At 41.7% G+C, this 18,066-nt stretch overlaps 1 protein-coding gene and 1 long non-coding RNA gene across 9 annotated transcripts in view; one reads left to right on the top strand and one right to left on the bottom strand.

Moving 5' to 3' along the window:
• The window catches only part of DOCK9 (dedicator of cytokinesis 9), a 178,096-nt gene that overhangs the window by 50,612 nt on the left and 109,418 nt on the right, over window positions 1-18,066 (top strand). For all 8 annotated transcript variants that reach the window (XM_040624053.1, XM_040624047.1, XM_008685005.2 and 5 more), the window contains exons 5-9: window positions 1,613-1,682; window positions 3,691-3,786; window positions 4,749-4,883; window positions 10,311-10,485; window positions 11,653-11,720. In XM_040624053.1, the coding sequence (XP_040479987.1) occupies window positions 1,613-1,682; window positions 3,691-3,786; window positions 4,749-4,883; window positions 10,311-10,485; window positions 11,653-11,720 (544 nt within the window). The remainder of the gene's footprint in view (window positions 1-1,612; window positions 1,683-3,690; window positions 3,787-4,748; window positions 4,884-10,310; window positions 10,486-11,652; window positions 11,721-18,066) is intronic.
• On the bottom strand, window positions 14,699-16,428 carry LOC121101217. Its single transcript, XR_005833171.1, has 2 exons — window positions 15,946-16,428; window positions 14,699-15,344 (listed from the first exon to the last, which is right to left on the bottom strand). It is a non-coding gene; the product is annotated as an uncharacterized LOC121101217 (long non-coding RNA).

Genomic DNA, 18,066 nt, shown 5'->3' with positions numbered 1-18,066 from the left:
TTTTATACTGAATAAATTTTATGTTAAAAAAAAGTAAATCAAAGAGCAGACATTTCCCCAGACTATTTTCTTTACCTTCTTTAAAGTATTAGCACGTTTTGAATACACCAAAAATAAGTGTGTTTGTATTGATTAGTGGTTATTAAAGTGAACCATGGGTAGGTAGGTCTTGCCTTGAGAGGTTATGTTACCAAATGGTACATCCTGAATGACGCAGTTGGTAAATTTAGGTGTAGCTGATTATGAAAATCAAAATCAAATAGTGATGGGTTGTATTTCCAAAGTAACCATCGCCAATGAAAATTTTACCTATAATGGAGACCCTGTTAATACATTTTTCTCTGTTTTGTGGCATCTGTGAGATTGAACCGTTGAAACTCTTCTCAGTGGACCTAGCTGTTTGTTTTTCCTTTTTGTGTAGTTCAGCCACTCCTTAGGAGTGTTCAGCCAACTTCCCAGATTGACTCTTTTTGAACCTCAGCTTAAAACACTCCCTTTCAGCATTATCTTCTCCAGATGCCTATGCTCCTTTGTTCTATATTTACCCAATACTTATTTGGGGATTTTTAAGTTCTTTCCATTTGATTGGATTAGCCTATCTCCAACTCATAGTCTGGTTCATACTATTCTCCTGGCTATCACAGAGCTGGACTGTGAGATGTAGTGAACTTACTGGATGGGATACTTTTACCACTGGTCGATTTCACCTTGGCATTAATAATTTTCCAGTTGTGTGGTAAGAAAGACAGGGAGGTTTCTAACAGTGATTAAGAACATAGATTCTGTTTGCCTGCATCCTCTGCTCACTGTGCCCTCTGTGAGCCTCAGTCTTCTCATCTATTAAATGGTCTTGACACCAGCCCCGACCATCTAAAGGACTGAAGGAGATAATACACGTGAAGCCCAGTGCTTCGAACATACTGTTTAGTAAATGCTGTCCACTGTTGTTGCTTTTGTTGTTAACACGGTCATCGTCGAGACCGTGCCTCCCACTCTAAAGGCCACAACCCCATTTTCTCTTTTCTCTTACAAATTTCATTTGAAAAGTTACTACACTGTGGTGCCTGGGTGGCTCAGTCAGTTAAGCATCTGACTCTTGATTTTGGCTCAGGTCATGATCTCAGGGTTGTGAGATTGAGCCCCAAGGCGGGCCCTGCACTCAGCACAGAGTCTGCTTGAGATTCTCCCTCTGCCCCTTCCCCCACTCATGCCCTCTCTCTCTCTCAAATAAATAAAATAAATCTTAAAAAAAATTATTTTACCAAGTCTTTATTTATTAATACACTTTCCCCCTTTCTTTTTTTTTAAGTAGGCTCCATGGAGCCCAACCTGGGGCTTGAACCCATGAGCTGAGATCAAGAGTTGGACACTCAATCAACTGAACCACCCAGGCACCCCTACACTTTCCCATTTTTAATATATCTATGCCAGCTCTTCTGCTTGGCTTTTAGGGGCTCTCTAACTCTTGGGTCAGCCACTTTGCGGAGCAGTAGTGCCGATTGTCTTTATTCTTCAGCTGAGTGGGCCAGCTTTGGATTTGTTAGATGTTGGTTCCTCTGATAGGGGAAGAAACACATGGATTATAAAACTGATTTCTTTTTTCTCTTTATAGCAAAGTGGCCAAGTTGGATAAACTTCCAGTTCATGTCTATGAAGTCGATGAAGAAGTTGACAAAGATGAGGTAGGTGATCACTTGCAGATTTAAAAATTGATTTAGTTTACAGATTTGCAGGATTGGTTGGAAAATTACCAACATTTAGCCAAAAGAGGAATTGGAATGTTTCTTGAAACGGGAAGAATTTTTTTTTAAATGTATTGTTGGATTGATTGAAGTTAGTTCTCCCTTTCAACTTGACTGCCTAGCAGTACAAGTTCTTCCTGTCTTGTTTATTTGTTCTGAGATCATTTTCAAAGGCCTGGATAAGATTTGGCTACATTGTTAAAAAATATCAAGATTACTCAGACCTTAAGTTTAGGTTGTTTTTCAACAGGATATCTTGAGACAAACTGGCCAGCAGTAGACTTTTGATAGGCTGGTGATGGGTAGTAAGGAGGGCACGTATTGCATGGTGCACTGGGTGTTATACGCAACTGATGAATCATCGAACTTTACATCAGAAACCAGGGATGTACTGTATGGTGATTAACATAATATAATAAAAAAAAATTAAATAAAATAATTGGCTCTTTCTTCAGTAATGGCTTTGAATGAAACACATGGTACTAAGAAGCTTTTCTTTTTCTGTCTTTTCTTTAAACAAGCCCACTTCCCCTACTCTTGGAGAAGTGCATAAAGAGAGCTGGGCATTAAGGTGACTGAGCAAGTGAAACCTAATAAAAAGTCAGTGTAACCGGTTTCTGAATTTCTCCTTCTCCCCTATTCAACTTTAGATGCCTCATTGTGAGTTGGGGGCGGGGGAAGGGTTTATTTATTTAATTATTTATTGTCAGCTAAACCATAATACCGGCCATTCAAGAATGTTAAAATGTCCATGGTAGCAAATTATTTTAGAAACTACTTCTAAAATAATTCTGGGAAGAGTTAAGTGGTCATCCAAAACAAAAAGATATTTAAAAAAGACTTGGTGCTGATTATTAGTAAGAGGAGAACCAATTGAAGTAATGCACGTAAGGACCCACAACAAACTGTAAGATCCTAGACAGGTAAGTTATTTCTCTTATTGCTAATAATAACAGTAAAACCACCAATATTAATACTGAAATGGTCTAAAACAGAACATAAGATGTGTTTTTCTGCAACTGTCTACTTGATTATGCAAGAAAGATCATTATTAGAGACTAGTCTTCGGAAGTGTGAGTCAGGTAACGTGACTCCATGTGGCCCTCTCTTCTCACTGAATGCACTGATGTGTCCAGCGGACACTGCCTTAGAGGGGCAAGGAGGCCACAAAGGAGCCACACGAGAGAGAGCGTGGAGGGCCCTGGGCCAGGGTGCAGCAGATTGGCAACACTGTGTATGTGTGTGTGGACACATGTCATCTGTCTGTCCGTCTGATGTACAAGTGTATGCCTGACGTATTTTCAGCGCAGCCGGCGGCCCCGTGCTCACCTCTCTACACTGGAGCCCACAGCTGGAGTCAGAACCTGCAGCAGAGAGTTTCTTTGTTTTTCTGGCTATGTCCCTGCACTTTTCTGACTCCTGTCCTCTCTGCTGTCTCTGTGCCTTCGTGTTTGTCTTTCCTTCCGTGCTGCTGCCCCGTCCCTTTCTTTCATCCCTCCTTTCTCTGGTGCCTCTCATTTCCTTCCTTTCTTCATTCACCTTCCCGTGAACCGAGTCTCTGGGAAGATTTCCAGGAATTTGCTTTTGTCCTCCAATTATAGGGGAGTATAATTTGAAAACATTTTTCATGAAACCAGGCAAGACCTTACAACCTGAGCGGTCAAGTATGGTATGTACTTTCTGTGGCTCATTAAACACTTAAAAATAAAAATTTGGACTGAAACTAGCTTTGCCTTTAAATGGGCTAGAGCATTTTCAGGAATTTAGGCTTCTCCCTCTCTTTTACTGCCAAATAGACTCCAGAGTGACTCGCGGCAGATGGTGACTCCAGGGAAGGGGCAGGATGGGGCCACCTGGCACCAGTGGAATGATTTTCCCTTTGACCAAACTCACAGCCAGTAAGATTAGTAGTAATGGGAGCTCGACTGTGGTTTGCCTTCTCTCCTAGGATGCTGCCTCCCTCGGCTCTCAGAAGGGCGGGATCACCAAGCACGGGTGGCTGTACAAAGGCAACGTGAACAGTGCGATAAGCGTGACCATGAGGGTAAGGCGGCCCATCACCCTGCATCCCCCTCTCGTTAAACCCTCTCTGCTATAGGTCTTGGGAATAATGCTCTAAATGAATGGGTATGCTGTTCTTCCTGACAAAAGTGACACTGTCGGTTAGTAAGATGCCTCCCTGGTGATGGATCCCCATTGGTACCGTCCCCCTTCCCCCCACTTCCCCTGCTTCACCCCCCGACCATCAGCATGATGAGACCATCATTGGGCTGGTGTGAAGGTGCAGTCGCCGACATGGGCTTTCTTCGCTGTGTCCACTGCAAGAGAGGATCTCATCACCCAGGGGCTAAATCTAATCACTTTGGGGATGTCTACTGTGACAAGGTCAGGAAAGGCAAAACTTGAGGTCTAAAGGGAAAACTGTTGAATTGGAAGGGGGTTGCAAAGAGAAGAGCAAAACTAGTATAAAAAGCCATTCAGGAGAGAAGGAGAACCAGAGAAAGACCAGGATAAATAATAAAGAGGAGAAATAATGGAAGGGAGATAGGATGGACAGGGAGATAAAAAAGAGTTCAGGGGGAATGCTGATCATCATAATCCTGAGGCTGGAAAATCATTCAGTGTCACGAGGCAGAGAAAAGTTCCTGTTCTGTGTGAGCAAGAAACCCTGGGGATTTGAGAAAGTTTCCATCCTTCTGTGCTGCATCCCAAATTGGAACTCATTGCACTGCTTTTGGGTGGTTATGTAAAAATATCAAATTCTGTGGGTGAGAAAAATGACCCATGCATGTTAAGTGAACCACCGCCTCAGAATTTAAATGAACTGAAATTATTAAATGTGATGGAGAGTCTTAACTCACCATTACCTGGGGCGTTGGCCAGAACTGGATTTGTTTTGGAGAGAATAGAAGTGGTTTTTACATATGTATACAGCTGTGAGTTATAGGTAGACATTGTGACTCTTTTCATTTTGAAACAATAGCTGTGTGTGTATTCTTCTCTCAGTCATTTAAAAGACGGTTTTTCCACCTGCTTCAACTCGGTGATGGATCCTACAATTTGAATTTTTATAAAGATGAAAAGATCTCCAAAGAACCCAAAGGATCAATATTTCTGGATTCCTGTATGGGCGTGGTTCAGGTAAATATGAATAGGGTTCTGTCGTCAAGTTTTCTCATCTGTAAGAGTGCCATCTGTGAATGAGCAGATTTAAGCAAACACTTCCAAGAGTGGCAGTATTTGGGGTGGAAATAGACTAGCTGACTGTCAGGTGAGTAAAGCCTTGTTTTTCCTCATGGTGGAAGCTGGCACATAAAGCCAGCAGAGTTCTGTTGTATTGGGCCTAGCGCCCTGGTGTGTGAGTTCCTGTGTTTGAGATATGGCTCAGCCGCTTGACAGCTGTGTAACCTTGGACAGGCTGTTACCAAAAGTTTCTTCATATGCGAAATGTGTGTAATGATCATGTTTCCTTAATAGGGTCCACTGAGAGGTCTGGATGAATTGATTTGGAAATATCCAGAACAGTTCTGAGCCTCTCACTACAATCATAGTACCAGTAGCAGGGTAGTCAAAAGACTGGGTTTCAGATCCAGACTGAGTTCAAATCCCTGCTCTACCACTTACTAGTTGTATAACCTTGGAGACATCATTGATCCTCTCTGTCCCTCAGTTTCCTCATTTGTTAAATAGGGGTAATTGTCAAATATGGTTACTGAGAGGATTAATTAATGTATGTAAAGAGTGTGGAGCAGTGCTGGTACATGGTAAGAATTCAGCCAATATTGGATATTTTTGATATCATAGTGCTATTGCAGTTTTAGAGTTATTCTTTTTTTTTAAATTTTGTTTATTTATTTGAGAGAGAGAGAATGAGTGAGCATGAGTGGGGGGAAGAGCAGAGGGAGAGGGAGAAGCAGGCTCCCCGATGAGCAGGGAGCCAGATGTGGGACTCCATCCCAGGACCCTGGGATCATGACCTGAGCTGAAGTCAGACACTTAACCAACTGAGCCACTCAGGCGCCCCCATTGTAGAGTCATTCTTAAAAATTATTTTTAATCATGCATAATATACTCATAACATACTCATATTATTAAAAAAATCAGACTGTACAGATAAACTAGAGGTCCCTTTTGATCCCCATCTCTCCCTTTCCCAGAGAGCTGCTGTTACCAGTTTGATGTAGGTCCTTCCATACCTTCACAGAATTGTCTTTCAAAGCAAGTTGCCAGTTTCCCGATCTGCCCATCCATCCACCCACTCCCCTGCCACTTTCCAGGAAGATCTAAGGCAGTAACATACAAGGATCCGTAAAACACAGGATCGCGTGAATTTAAAGTGGGTTTGAAAGCAGGAAGGTGAACAAGGAGTCTGGGTAGGGAGGAGATGAAGAGGAATTAGCCAAGGAAAAAGCAGAGGTGTTAAAGACACCTGACACCTGCTGTGGGTGGGTGGCAAACTGGGCTCTATGCTTTCTAGCTGGGAGACCCGTTTAGCAGCATAGTGCACACGGATGCAAACAGTCCAATTAGTCAGAAGCTGTCCGAGTCATCTCAGAATGAAGATCATTCAGGCATTTCTCATGGGGGCTCTCATACAGAGGGCACTGTGCGATTAATGAACAATCTCCTTGACAACTCCTCACAAGAGATGCAGTCACCATTATCAGAGGATTCTTCCTAAAAATGACTCAATGTTGGCTGATGACATTGGCCCGAGCTCGGTTCTGTAAGAAAGGTTGTTTTGTGGGGCCAGCGATTGAGGTTGGAGACACAGCTGTCTGGTTTGACTTTCAGGTGTGTGTACTTGTTTTTGTACTCACATGTGCAAAATTAAATTGCTTTCTTATCCAAGTAATACATTAATCTGGGTCAAACAGTCAAAACAGTGCAGAAAGGTAACCCTGCATGCACGTTCCTGCCTGCAGCACCGCCACCTCCCCCACTGCTCACGCCCCTGAAATGATCATTTTCAACCTTTTTCACTATTCTTTCTGGGGATGTGCCTCCATAGTGCTGGATAAGGCATGTCTGCTGCTTTTTATTCGTCAGTTGTGAACATTACATGATAGAAGGTGGGATTTTAGCTCCTGCAGCCCTCCCTCCTGCCCTCATCTAGACTAATTGCTTTCTCGCCTCTGGATAGCCGTCATTCCGAAAACTCTTTGCCTTTCTTTCTCCCTGCATTGGATTCCCTGTTTCCAAGGTCCTGTGTCTTCTTCAGTCTTGTTTTACTTTCTTGTTTTAGAGGAGCAAATCCTCCAAGTAGCTTCCTGAGAAATCATATCTGAGTTGTTCATTTCTTGAGCATTAACTTACCAGGAAATGTTTTTGGTTTTGCATTCATTTTTGATTGATAGTTTGGCTGTGTGTAGAAATCCAAGGTGAAATTTACCTTAGAATTTGAAGATACTCCGTTATCTTCTGGAGGCTCATGTTCTTTTGGGTCCCTGATGTTATTCTTATTCCCTGTTCTTCTCCATCTTCTCTTTACCTCTAGTGACCTGAAATTTAGGTTAGTTTGTCTTCATTTTGGTTTTTTTGGTAAACTTTTTTGTTAATGCATAACATACAAATAGAAAATGTACATGTAATGAATGCGTGACTCTGACTGTTTGCTACTAAATTTGGATCTCTTTTGTCTTACGTGCTGCGAACTCTGGGAGAGCTCTCATTTTGGAAACTGTGTCCTGTATGTTGTAGCCACCTTGGTCTTCTTGATCTCTGGTCACTTTTGTTAACTCAGGGGGACTGCAGGACTCTGTCCGGGTTCTGCTTCCTGGGCCACAACCCAGATACAGCCTCTAGCAGAGTGCTGAGGTGCTTCCAGGGCTCACCTCATTTATTTCCCATCCATCAGGCATCCCAGGCCTGCCCTACCTGTTGTCAAATATCTGAAAACAGTTATTTCATCTATTTTGTTCCATTTTCTAGTAGTTAGGATGGGAGAATAAGTCCAGACCCTGTTAACTTCTTCAGGCCAGCAAGTAGAAGTTAGGAGTCCAGTCTCCGATGTCTGTAGGAGCCAAGCAGGAAAATTAAGTAAAAGAAGAGGACTGAATGTAGGGTAAGAGGGAATGCTGAGAACTACGACAAACAGGAGCACAAATGGTCCTGTCTCATGAGGGCAGCGCCTCTCAGCTGTGGCCTGTGCTGCTGGGCAGAACTCTAGCTCAAGGTTGCCAGATGATCTGTTCCCCCCGCCCAAGAAATCAGAAATACAAATTTTTATTTAAATCTTGGTATTTTCAATTATTGGAAACCAACTTAAAAACAAAAAACCCAAAACTCCGCAGGACATCCCCCCTCAAAATGATGGAATACACGAAAGTGTATTTGGGCCCTAGATCAAGATGATAGCACCAAATAACGTTCACTGAAAGTTATCTTTGTGTCAACCGCTAATTGGCACGTGGGTGACTCTCAACCAGTAACCCCACCTCAGCTGAAAGCAGCCATGGTGGAAACCAGATTGTATGAAAATAGTTTATTCACGGTGCAGAGTGAATTGTCAATGACAGTGAATTAACTTCTTACGTGGAAATTCCAAGCAGGAGTTTCATTTGTATTCTTGAGTTGAGAGACCTTTAAGTTACTTTTCAGTTAAATCTTCTGGCATTGACTTTTAAAAGAAGTTTAAAGAAAACTAAATCTATTAAGAGTTTTGTCACCTGTGTCACAGTGCTTAGGTGATCTATGTGTCCAGCATCCCTGGGCTGTCACTCAGTCTCTGCAGTGGCCTTCATAACCTTAGCTTCTGACTTCAGGGGACATCTCTTCCTTCATATTCTTTTTGTCAATGTGGCCAATGGTGTTTAGCATTTAATGAATTGTAACCATGGCTTCAAAAATGTTAAGTAATTTGTTTTTATCCAGATCTGCTTGTAAGCTAAGTGCCAACATTTATATGTGGGTTTTTTAAAAATTTCTGGACATTGTAAAAAAAAAAAAAAAAAGGTAGTTGGTTAATGCTGTGGTTTCAAAGAAATGCATAAACTGGAATTTTTAAGTAGACCTGAAAGAAATCCAGTGTAGAATCTTAAGTCCTGAAAGTATTTTTGAACCTTGAAGTTGATAACACTTATTTTCAGATCAGGATGCTGAGGCTGAGAAAGAGAAACAATGCAGAACCAAGGCCCAATGTCCTCCCCCCCCAACTTTTAACTTGTTATTTTCACAGTTGTGAGTGGGACAGAAAACACATTTCATAGCCAATCTTTTGACTCTTGACTGATTCTTGCCCTGACCTGAAGGAAGGCGCCCACAGCGGGCAGTCTGTGCTTGTGAGTTTGTGTGGCCTTGCCTGGCGTGGCATCATCCTGTGTGTGTCTGAGAAGCACACGTCAAAGAACATGGATGCCTTGGGGAGGGTCACCCCGTCCCTGCCACCTATGCTGAGGAGCCCTAGGCGACTGCCGCTAACCAGTTAGCTTCCAGTGGGCCAGGGCTACTCTGCCCCCTACAGGTTGTCCTCCGTCTGTGCTTGCAAGGGATCTGCTACAGTCTTCAGAGCTGAACTTCTTTCTAGCGCTGTCCTTTGGGGAGGTGGTTTTACTCACCAGGGGAGGTTTGTAACTATCTAGAGATATGCTCTGATCTTCACAACTGGGATTATGCTCCGGGCATGTAGTGGGTAAGGCCAGGGATGCTGCTGAACATCGTGCAGTACATAGGACAGCTCCCACAACAAAGAATTACTGGCCCTGAACGTCAGTAGTGCCAAGGTTGAGAAACCCTGATCAGGGCACATTCATTCTCCATCATTTAATGCATGTGGCTACTGTTTTTATACTTGGAACTGGACATTCTTTCATAAATATAAAAAGTGGAGGCATGCGGGAAGGCTATAGACATGGTGTCCTTTGGGGGACTCACAAATGATGGGGAAGTTCCAGAAAAGGAAGTCAAACATACTGATAGATAGTGGTTTGCTTTTTAAAATGTGATACCACACACTACTTCATTAAAATAATTTTTTTTAAAGATTTTATTTATTTATCCGACAGAGATAGAGACAGCCAGCGAGAGAGGGAACACAAGCAGGGGGAGTGGGAGAGGAAGAAGCAGGCTCATAGCAGAGGAGCCTGATGTGGGGCTCGATCCCAGAACGCCGGGATCACGCCCTGAGCCGAAGGCAGATGCTTAACCGCTGTGCCACCCAGGCGCCCCTCATTAAAATAATTTTTAAAAGGAGCTGGAGGAGTTGAAAATTTTCAGTGAAATTTCATTCATTCAGTGTTTTTTCAAGAGCCTATTATGTACCGGGCAGTGTTCTAGAAATACAGTTGTAGCATTGAACAAAAGAAATCTCTGCCCTAAGAAGTTCTCATTCCGCTTGAGACAGACAACAAATAAGATACATGTGTAAAATACATAATGTGTCAGATGGGAAAATAAAATTATGGAGACAAAAGGGAAGGTAGATAGTGGTGGGGGCTTGGGGGGAAGGGGCTTACATTTTTAAATAAGTGCCAATGAGGTAGCCCTTGTCAGCAAATAATAAAAAGAAAACATTTTAAGACCATTCCAGTTCTCTTAAAATGTGTCTCTTTTACCCCTTTTCCATTTCAGAACAACAAAGTCAGGCGTTTTGCTTTTGAGCTCAAGATGCAAGACAAAAGCAGTTACCTTTTGGCAGCGGACAGTGAAGCAGAAATGGAAGAATGGATCACAATTCTAAACAAGATTCTTCAGCTCAACTTTGAAGCTGCAATGCAAGAGAAGCGAAACGGAGACTCTCACGAAGGTAAATAGATTCAGGGACATGCGTACTTTGCTGGTGTCTTCAGTTTTGTCAGAGGGCATAGAAAGTGGACGGACTGCACAGGTATGTGAGCGGGGGGGCGGGGGCGGATGTGAGCTCTTTACAGAGAACTCATCAGCAAAGGTTTTATCACATTGGAATTTACTACCCTGATAACATTTTTATCAGGAAATCATGTAATGGGAAGAACCACAGCTTTGGGGGCAGAAAGGAAGACCAGAGTTCAAGTCTCCGCAATACCATTTTTCAGCTCGGAGACCTTGGGCAAGCTACTTCCATCTTCTGAGCCTTGGTTTACCAATCTGTGAAATGGAAATAAAATGAAACTTGCTGGTTGATTGGAAGATTAAATAAGATTATGTATGTTGAGTACCTGGCATAGAGTCAGCACTTAAAGTACCAACTATGGTTATTACTCTTTTTTTTTTGAAGATTTTATTTATTTATTTGAGAGAGAGAGCAAGAGCACAAGCGGGGTGGGGCAGGCAGAGGGAGAGGGAGAAGCAGGCTTCTCGCTGAGCAGGGAGCCCGACGCGGGGCTTGATCCCAGGACCCTGAGATCATGACCTGAGCCAAAGGCAGATGCTTAACCGACTGAGCCACCCAGGTGCCCCTATAGTTATTACTCTTATCATTAGCCTTATCCTTTAGAATTTTAAGACCTTAAGATGGGCAGAAGCCGCAATAATTTGGTGGGAAAAATCTGGCTATATTCTTGACAGGTCATGTTTTATTTCAAGCCCTTAGACACGTAATTCTCAACCCTGGCTGTACCTTAGAAGTTCTGGGAAGCTTTTAAGAAATTCTCTTTCCTTTGTCCCACCAGAGACTCTGATTTAGTTGGCCTGGGGTGGGACCTGGGCAGGCCTGACTTCTAGTGGGTCTGATGGATGTGGCCATGTGGGCTGGTGCTCATAACTAACACCAGTTCTTTTTAGACAGCGTCCATGCTGGGTCAGTTATTAAATGTTTGACTCTCAACCCTGGGCATCAGTATTTTTTAAAAAGCTCTGAGGTGTTTTTAAAGTGTGTCCAGAGTTGAAAACCACTGCATTCAGGGGTACAAAAGAGCAATGGCCTTCGACTTCCTGCTTTAAATAAACTATATTCTATTACAAGTGACTCAGGTAGTCTGTTTTGCCATTTCAGATGATGAACAAAGCAAATTGGAAGGTTCTGGTTCCGGTTTAGACAGCTACCTGCCTGAACTTGCCAAGGTAATAACATCTTAAGTCTTCTGCTCTTTGTAGAATGGTATTGAAATATTTCTCACTTTCTGAGTCTGTCCAGGATCAAATCTATTGAAATGATCAACAATTACAATGTAAATCATTAAAAAGATGTTGTTGTTACTGCTCTCTATTTTCTGACCTGAATATGAGGTGAGGTTAAATACTGACCTGAGTCAAATTTTAGTCTGTTTTCCAGAAAGTGCCTTATAAATGATTCTCTTTATTATTCTTTGTCCTTGCCCCTCCATAATATTTAATACCAAATCACAAGTTTCAAAGAAATAACCAAAATGCACAGATAAAGTTTCCTATGGGTTTTTTTGTTTTGTTTTTTAAAAATTTTATTTATTTATTTATTTATTTGAGAGAGAGAGTGGGGGCACGAGGCAGAGGGAGAGGATTTCAAGCAGACTCTGTGCTGAGCGAGGAGCCTGATGTCAGGCTCAATCTTATGACCCTGATACCATGACCTGAGCCAAATCAAGAGTCCAATGCTTAACTAACTAAGCCACCCAGGTGCCCCTATTTATTTATTTTAGAGAGAGAGAGAGAGGCAGAAAGTGAGGGAGAGTCAGAGAATCTCAAGTAGACTCCACACTGAGCAGAGAGCCTGATGCTGGGCGTGATCCCATGACCCTGAGATCATGATCTGAGTCTAAACCAAGAGTCGGATGCTTAACCAACTGAGCCACCCAGGTGCCCCAGAGGTTCCGTGTTAACATGGTACTTACTATGTTCACACATATGCTCCCCTTTTTCAAGTCAATAGGCATACTTCCAAAGAGTATGGTCTGTGGTAGTCTTGCCACTAATCCAAAGAGGGGTTACCTGAGTTCTATAAATTGCTCCTGGGTAACTCCGAATGGAAAAAAAAAAGTTATGTCTGTTTTTAATAATGTTGAGAAATGTAAAAGTTACTGAAAAGCTCAAAGAAGATCAAACCAACTGTCTGTATTCCCACGACCCAGATTCAACACTGTTCCTCTATTGTCCTTTTAGCTTCCATATTTTTTAAAGAAATAAAACATCAGTTGTGGTTGAAGTTCTTTTTAAACACCATCCTTCCTCCGCTCCCTTCCTCCCCCACAACCTCAACTGCTGACAGACACTGTTATGAGTTTTCTGGGATTACTTTCATTTTATCACTATATCTTTACCAATGTACCTATCGTAATGATATATATGGTTGTGTTTTATATGTTTAAAACTGTTATATAAACGCTCACATATTGTTCTTGTGTTTGGGATCCATCCAAGCTGGTGTATAGATCTAGTTCCCTTTTATTGCACTGTGTAAGCATTTTATCTTAGCTGTTCTGTTATTTCCAATTTTTTCTATTACAAACAACGCTACAATGAATATCCTTGTATTTGTCTCCTTGTATGCATCTATGAATGATTCTCTTTTAAATGAGAGAAATATCTTTGTTTTCTCTGGCCATTTATATTCTTGCTCTGTTATAGCCATTCTATTCTTTTTCTTTGTGAATACAGTGTAACAGAGACCCTACACACCCACATCTTAAACACTGTAATAGAAAACATGGTTTATCTATATACGATTATAAATAGACTCGCATTCAGCATTGACCTTTACTTTAAGACAACATGGCCTTTCTAAAATATAAAACCTCCCTCCCTGGCTAGGACTTGAGAGTATTGTTTTTCTTCAAGCCTTGACTGTTACCACAGTATCTTTTTAGCACCTGCCTATTAAAGCTAATTTTAGTGCCACCGTTGTAACATCCTACTAAGCTGGGAAGCGTTTTGGCTTGTGTGTATGTGTTTTTGTGCTGTGAACTTCTGTGTGTCATATTTTGCATTGAGATTTGCTTTTTTGTGTCTGGATGTTTGGGGGCTCATAACTTTTCAAAGCAAAGTGTTTGAACTTGTTTTGTTTATGAAGCAGATAACATGCAATGCAATCCAGAATTTGAAAAGTAACTTTCTACACTTACCGGGTGAACACAGCGGACACCTAGGAGAAGACCCCTATTATTTCAGTCTAATGTTGATTGATTGGAAATCTGTATTTTTTTCCCCCATGAAGACATACAGGAGTTGTGCCCTCTTTTGTTCTCTCCCTGCTTGCCTGTGCCTGGCCAGTATAATAATTCAGTATTTCTCAATCCTAAGACCTAGGAAAGTTTTTAAAGTATACATGAGATAACATATATATGCGTAATATAGATATATATAACATATATAGATATACATGTATTTAGAGCTATTTTCAAACTGCATAACCACCAAGTTAGTGGAATCAGTTGGTTCAATCAGTTTAATTGGTTTCAGCCCCCATTTCTTACTTTTTATTTTGTTTTAATTTTTATTTTTTTATTGAAGTAGAACTTACATGGAGCACTAATTGTATAGCTCAGTGGATTTCACATTTGTGCACCTGCATAACCACCACCCAGATCAACACATAGAACATTTCTAGCACCTCAGCTGATGTCTTATACTCTGCTCCCAGCTGATACCCCATTTCTTTTACCTCTATCACTGTAGATTAGTTGTGACTGTTCTAGACCTTCTTATTAGTGGAATTATACAGTATGTGTCAGGCTTCCTTAGCTCAACATTATGTGCCCCAGGTATTTTTAAAATATAAATGGAATAGAACTGAATTTAGAATATTAACTACACCACCCTTAATAATGACAGCTATTATTAATTTTTTTTTAATTAAGTAATCTCTGTGCCCAACATGGGGCTTAAACTCACAACCCCAAGATCAAGAGTCACATGCTCTACCAGCTGAGCCAGCCAGGTAGCCTAATGATAGATACTATTTTTAAAAATGTACATATGTGGTATGTCTATATGTGTTGGGTTGTGATATAATCATATTTCTTACTGTGGTCATGGTCAAAGCCCGAAAAAGGAAACATTATAAGGGGCTTCACTGTTGTTATTTTTCCCCCTAGCTCTTTTAGTGTTTTAAAAATATTTTTATTTAAGAAGGTAGAAAAAGGGCAGCAAGTAATTTTTCAAAGGAAGAAAGCAAAAGAATAAAGAGAATGAGGATGTGCTGTCATGCAGTCCACATGCTGCTGTCCCACTCGTGATGCTTGTGTGGGCCTGCTCAGTGGTGTTGGGGGGCAGGTGGTGGGGCCCTGGCCTGACTGTGCCAGCCTCTCAGCCCTTCACAACTCAGGGCCCCCAGCATAAGTGTGGTTTTAGCTTAGTTTATAACTCCTCTTTAGTGTTCCGGGGTGGGGACCATTTGTGCCTGTTAAGGAAGCAGGGAGTTGACTAAGAAATGGTCCTCTTGATCTAAGGAGGAATGGTTCCATAGTTGCAGAATCTGAAGTTGACATAGAGGGGGGAAGGGACAGGGAGGAGAGCCAGTGTGCACACCTGTGCAAGAGAGGGGAGTTTAATCAGGGGATGAAGAGGCAAAGAGGTCGGCACCAGGGGTGGAGGGGTAAGGAAGGGTCCTGCGAGAGATGAGGCCACAGTTGAAGTAAGCTGCAGAGAAAGGACTCAAGAAGTGGAGGCAGGCAGGGGGCATTGGCGGTGTGAGTTAATGGCAGGCTCCTCTCTGCTCAGCTCCTCTTTCTGCTTCATTCATCCTGTTGCCCCGGCTTTTGTCTTCCACTGTGACTGAGACAGAACAAACAGGATATGAGTGACGGGAAGTTGTTTAAGTACAAAAATAACTGATGTCCTATTTTGGAATATAATGGAGGGGTCCTTGACATATATGGCAAGGGTGATACGGGCTTAGGTTTTCAGAATATGTTGTATATTCTTGGCCCTTATGTTGCTTGTACATTTAGTACTGAGCACCTTTATTGTTTTCATATTGGGGACACACTGTGTCTACCCTGAAACCTGTTCTTTTCTTCCTGTTGTCTAATGTGGACCCAAATATATGTTTGTTGTAAATGTAGCAGCATTTGTAGTATCAGAACATAGTCTTAGCAACATTTTAATTAAAAACACAAACTGTAAAGTTACTTAACCGGTTTCTTCCCTATAAAGCCAAGAGGTAATATAGTCAGGTTGTAAACCCAATTCCTATTTATTTAAGAATTTCTTTCTGTGATTATGTTTGTCTTAGGTGTCATCGGCACATATATGTCACCTCCTTGTGTAAGGGTAGTATGAAGAAAACCCTCATGCTCCCACCGTATATTTTCCTTCACAGCTTTTCTCTTTTTGTGCTATTTTGGTACTTTAAAAGAACAGCAACTCGCCTTACCTTAGCTTCCCCATGTGGCTCTGAAAGAAAAGCATTGTTTCCTGTTAATGCGAAATTGCTCACATTCAGTTACTGGTAACTTCTTTTTAGTGAGTGAACTTATCTTTCAAAGTCAGTCTTCCACAGTTGAACACAAGATGGAGTACTAGGTCTCAGACTTTGTAGTCCCACTGAGGTTGCACGAGGGTCAGGCGGCCAGACAGTGTCACAGATGCCTCTTCTGACTTTTTAAAGCCAAGTCTGTAATAGATGCTTCCTTCCCTGTATCCTAATCCAGAAAACTATGTCATTGGATTATGACACAAAGGAATTGGCTGGGGTTGTGCTTGTGAGGTCAGCAGACATTCCATCTCTCAGTTCTCCTTATTCTTTTTTTTTCTTTATATAATTTTTAAAAAAGATTTACTTATTTATTTAGAGCAAGAGCAAGTGCCAATAGGGGGGAGGGGCAGACAGAGAGAATCTTCAAGCAGACTCAGCACTGAGCGTGCAGCCCAATGTGGGGCTCGATCTCACAACCCTGAGATCATGACCTGAGCTGAAACCAAGAGTTGGATACTTAACTGACTGAGCCACCCAGGTGCCCCAGGCCTCCTTATGCTATATGCTTTATTATTGCTTTGTGACACAGAAGAGATAATGGCCCTGGGGAGTTAGATATCTTGGCAGCAGTAGAATCAGATCATGACAGCTCTTTAAGTATACATCCTGGCCTGGAAGGAATTTGCTAAGTCTTCTTGTTCCAATCCATTCTGTTTAAATGCGCCAACAGTGAACACAATGGTTTTCTGATAACTCCTCCTCAAAATAAGATGCTGCTGGCCATGGTCATTGGATTTAATTGCTTTGCTTGCTTGGAGATTAAAACTTGAGACAGAGATAAACTTAAGACATAGAGTATGCCAGCCTATGGCAGTCCTTCTGGAAACCCCTTGAATGTATGGTCCATAATTGCTTCTTTAAAAAAAAAAAAAAAGTATTTATTTATTTATTTATTTGAGAGAGAGTTTGTGTGTGTGAGTGGGGGCAGAGAGCAGAGGGAGAGGGACAAGCAGACTCCATGCTGAGCACGGAGTCTGACAAGGGGCTTGATCTCACAACCCTGATATCATGACCTGAGCCAAAATCAAGAGTTGGTCACTTAACCAGCTAAGCCACCCAGGTGCCCCCGTAACTGCTTCTTAGGGAAAAAAAACATTGTCAGAGTGTGTTGTTAGTGGTTAAACTTAGGGTTCACAGGAGCGAGGGGAATAGCCTTTGTTTTAGATGAGTCATTCTCTTTGACTTCTGAGCAGTATCAGTTTTCACAGAGAACAGCTCTGTCATTGTCCGTTTTCTTCATGTTTTCCTTTCTCCTGAACCCAAAGTAATTAGATGGGTTGTGAGCAGGACAGCAGCAACGGGGTCTGGGGAAAAGCCAGTCCAGTTCTTCCTACCTCCACAATATTGCACTGACCATGGATTATTTTAAGAGCAGAGCTGGTTTCTGTCACTTTGAGAAGCGCTGGAGAGCGTAGACTGTGGGATAATGTTTTTTTACAGCTATACTTTGTGGGCCCTTAGATTGTGAAAGTACTCATTACAGGAATTTATTTTATTGTCTTTACTAAAATTTTAGTAAAAATAAATGTGTTTGCTATGATAAGTAAAAATATCCAAAGTTGTATGGAGTTCATCTTTTCCCTTCGTGCTCCATCCCCAACATCCCTGAGAGCACCAGTGTTATTAACCTGTTGTAATTCCTCTTGCATCAAACTGATTGCTCATGGAAACACTCACACGTTTATAGTGTTTTTAGTTTTTTAAAAAATATTCCCATGGCATAAACATTACTCTAAGGCTTGTTCTGTCACTTAAAAATACCTTGTAGAGATGTCCCTCTAGGCCCATAAAGGCCTCGTTTACTCATTTTTCATAGCTGTGTAGTATTCTAAGTGTGGATATTATGCACTTTATTTACCACCTTCCTATTCACGAACATTTTGGGTTATTTTCCTTTTTTTAGCCTCTACAAACAGTGCATAATAAGCAACAATTTATATATATATATTTTAAGATTTTATTATTTATTTGAGAGAGAGAGCAAGAGCACACCAGGGGGAGGAGGGGGGGAGGGAGAGG

Source organism: Ursus maritimus, unplaced genomic scaffold (assembly GCF_017311325.1).
Source record: "Ursus maritimus isolate PB19 unplaced genomic scaffold, ASM1731132v1 scaffold_10, whole genome shotgun sequence".
NCBI lineage: Eukaryota > Metazoa > Chordata > Mammalia > Carnivora > Ursidae > Ursus > Ursus maritimus.
This window is presented reverse-complemented; position numbering and strand designations above follow the sequence as displayed.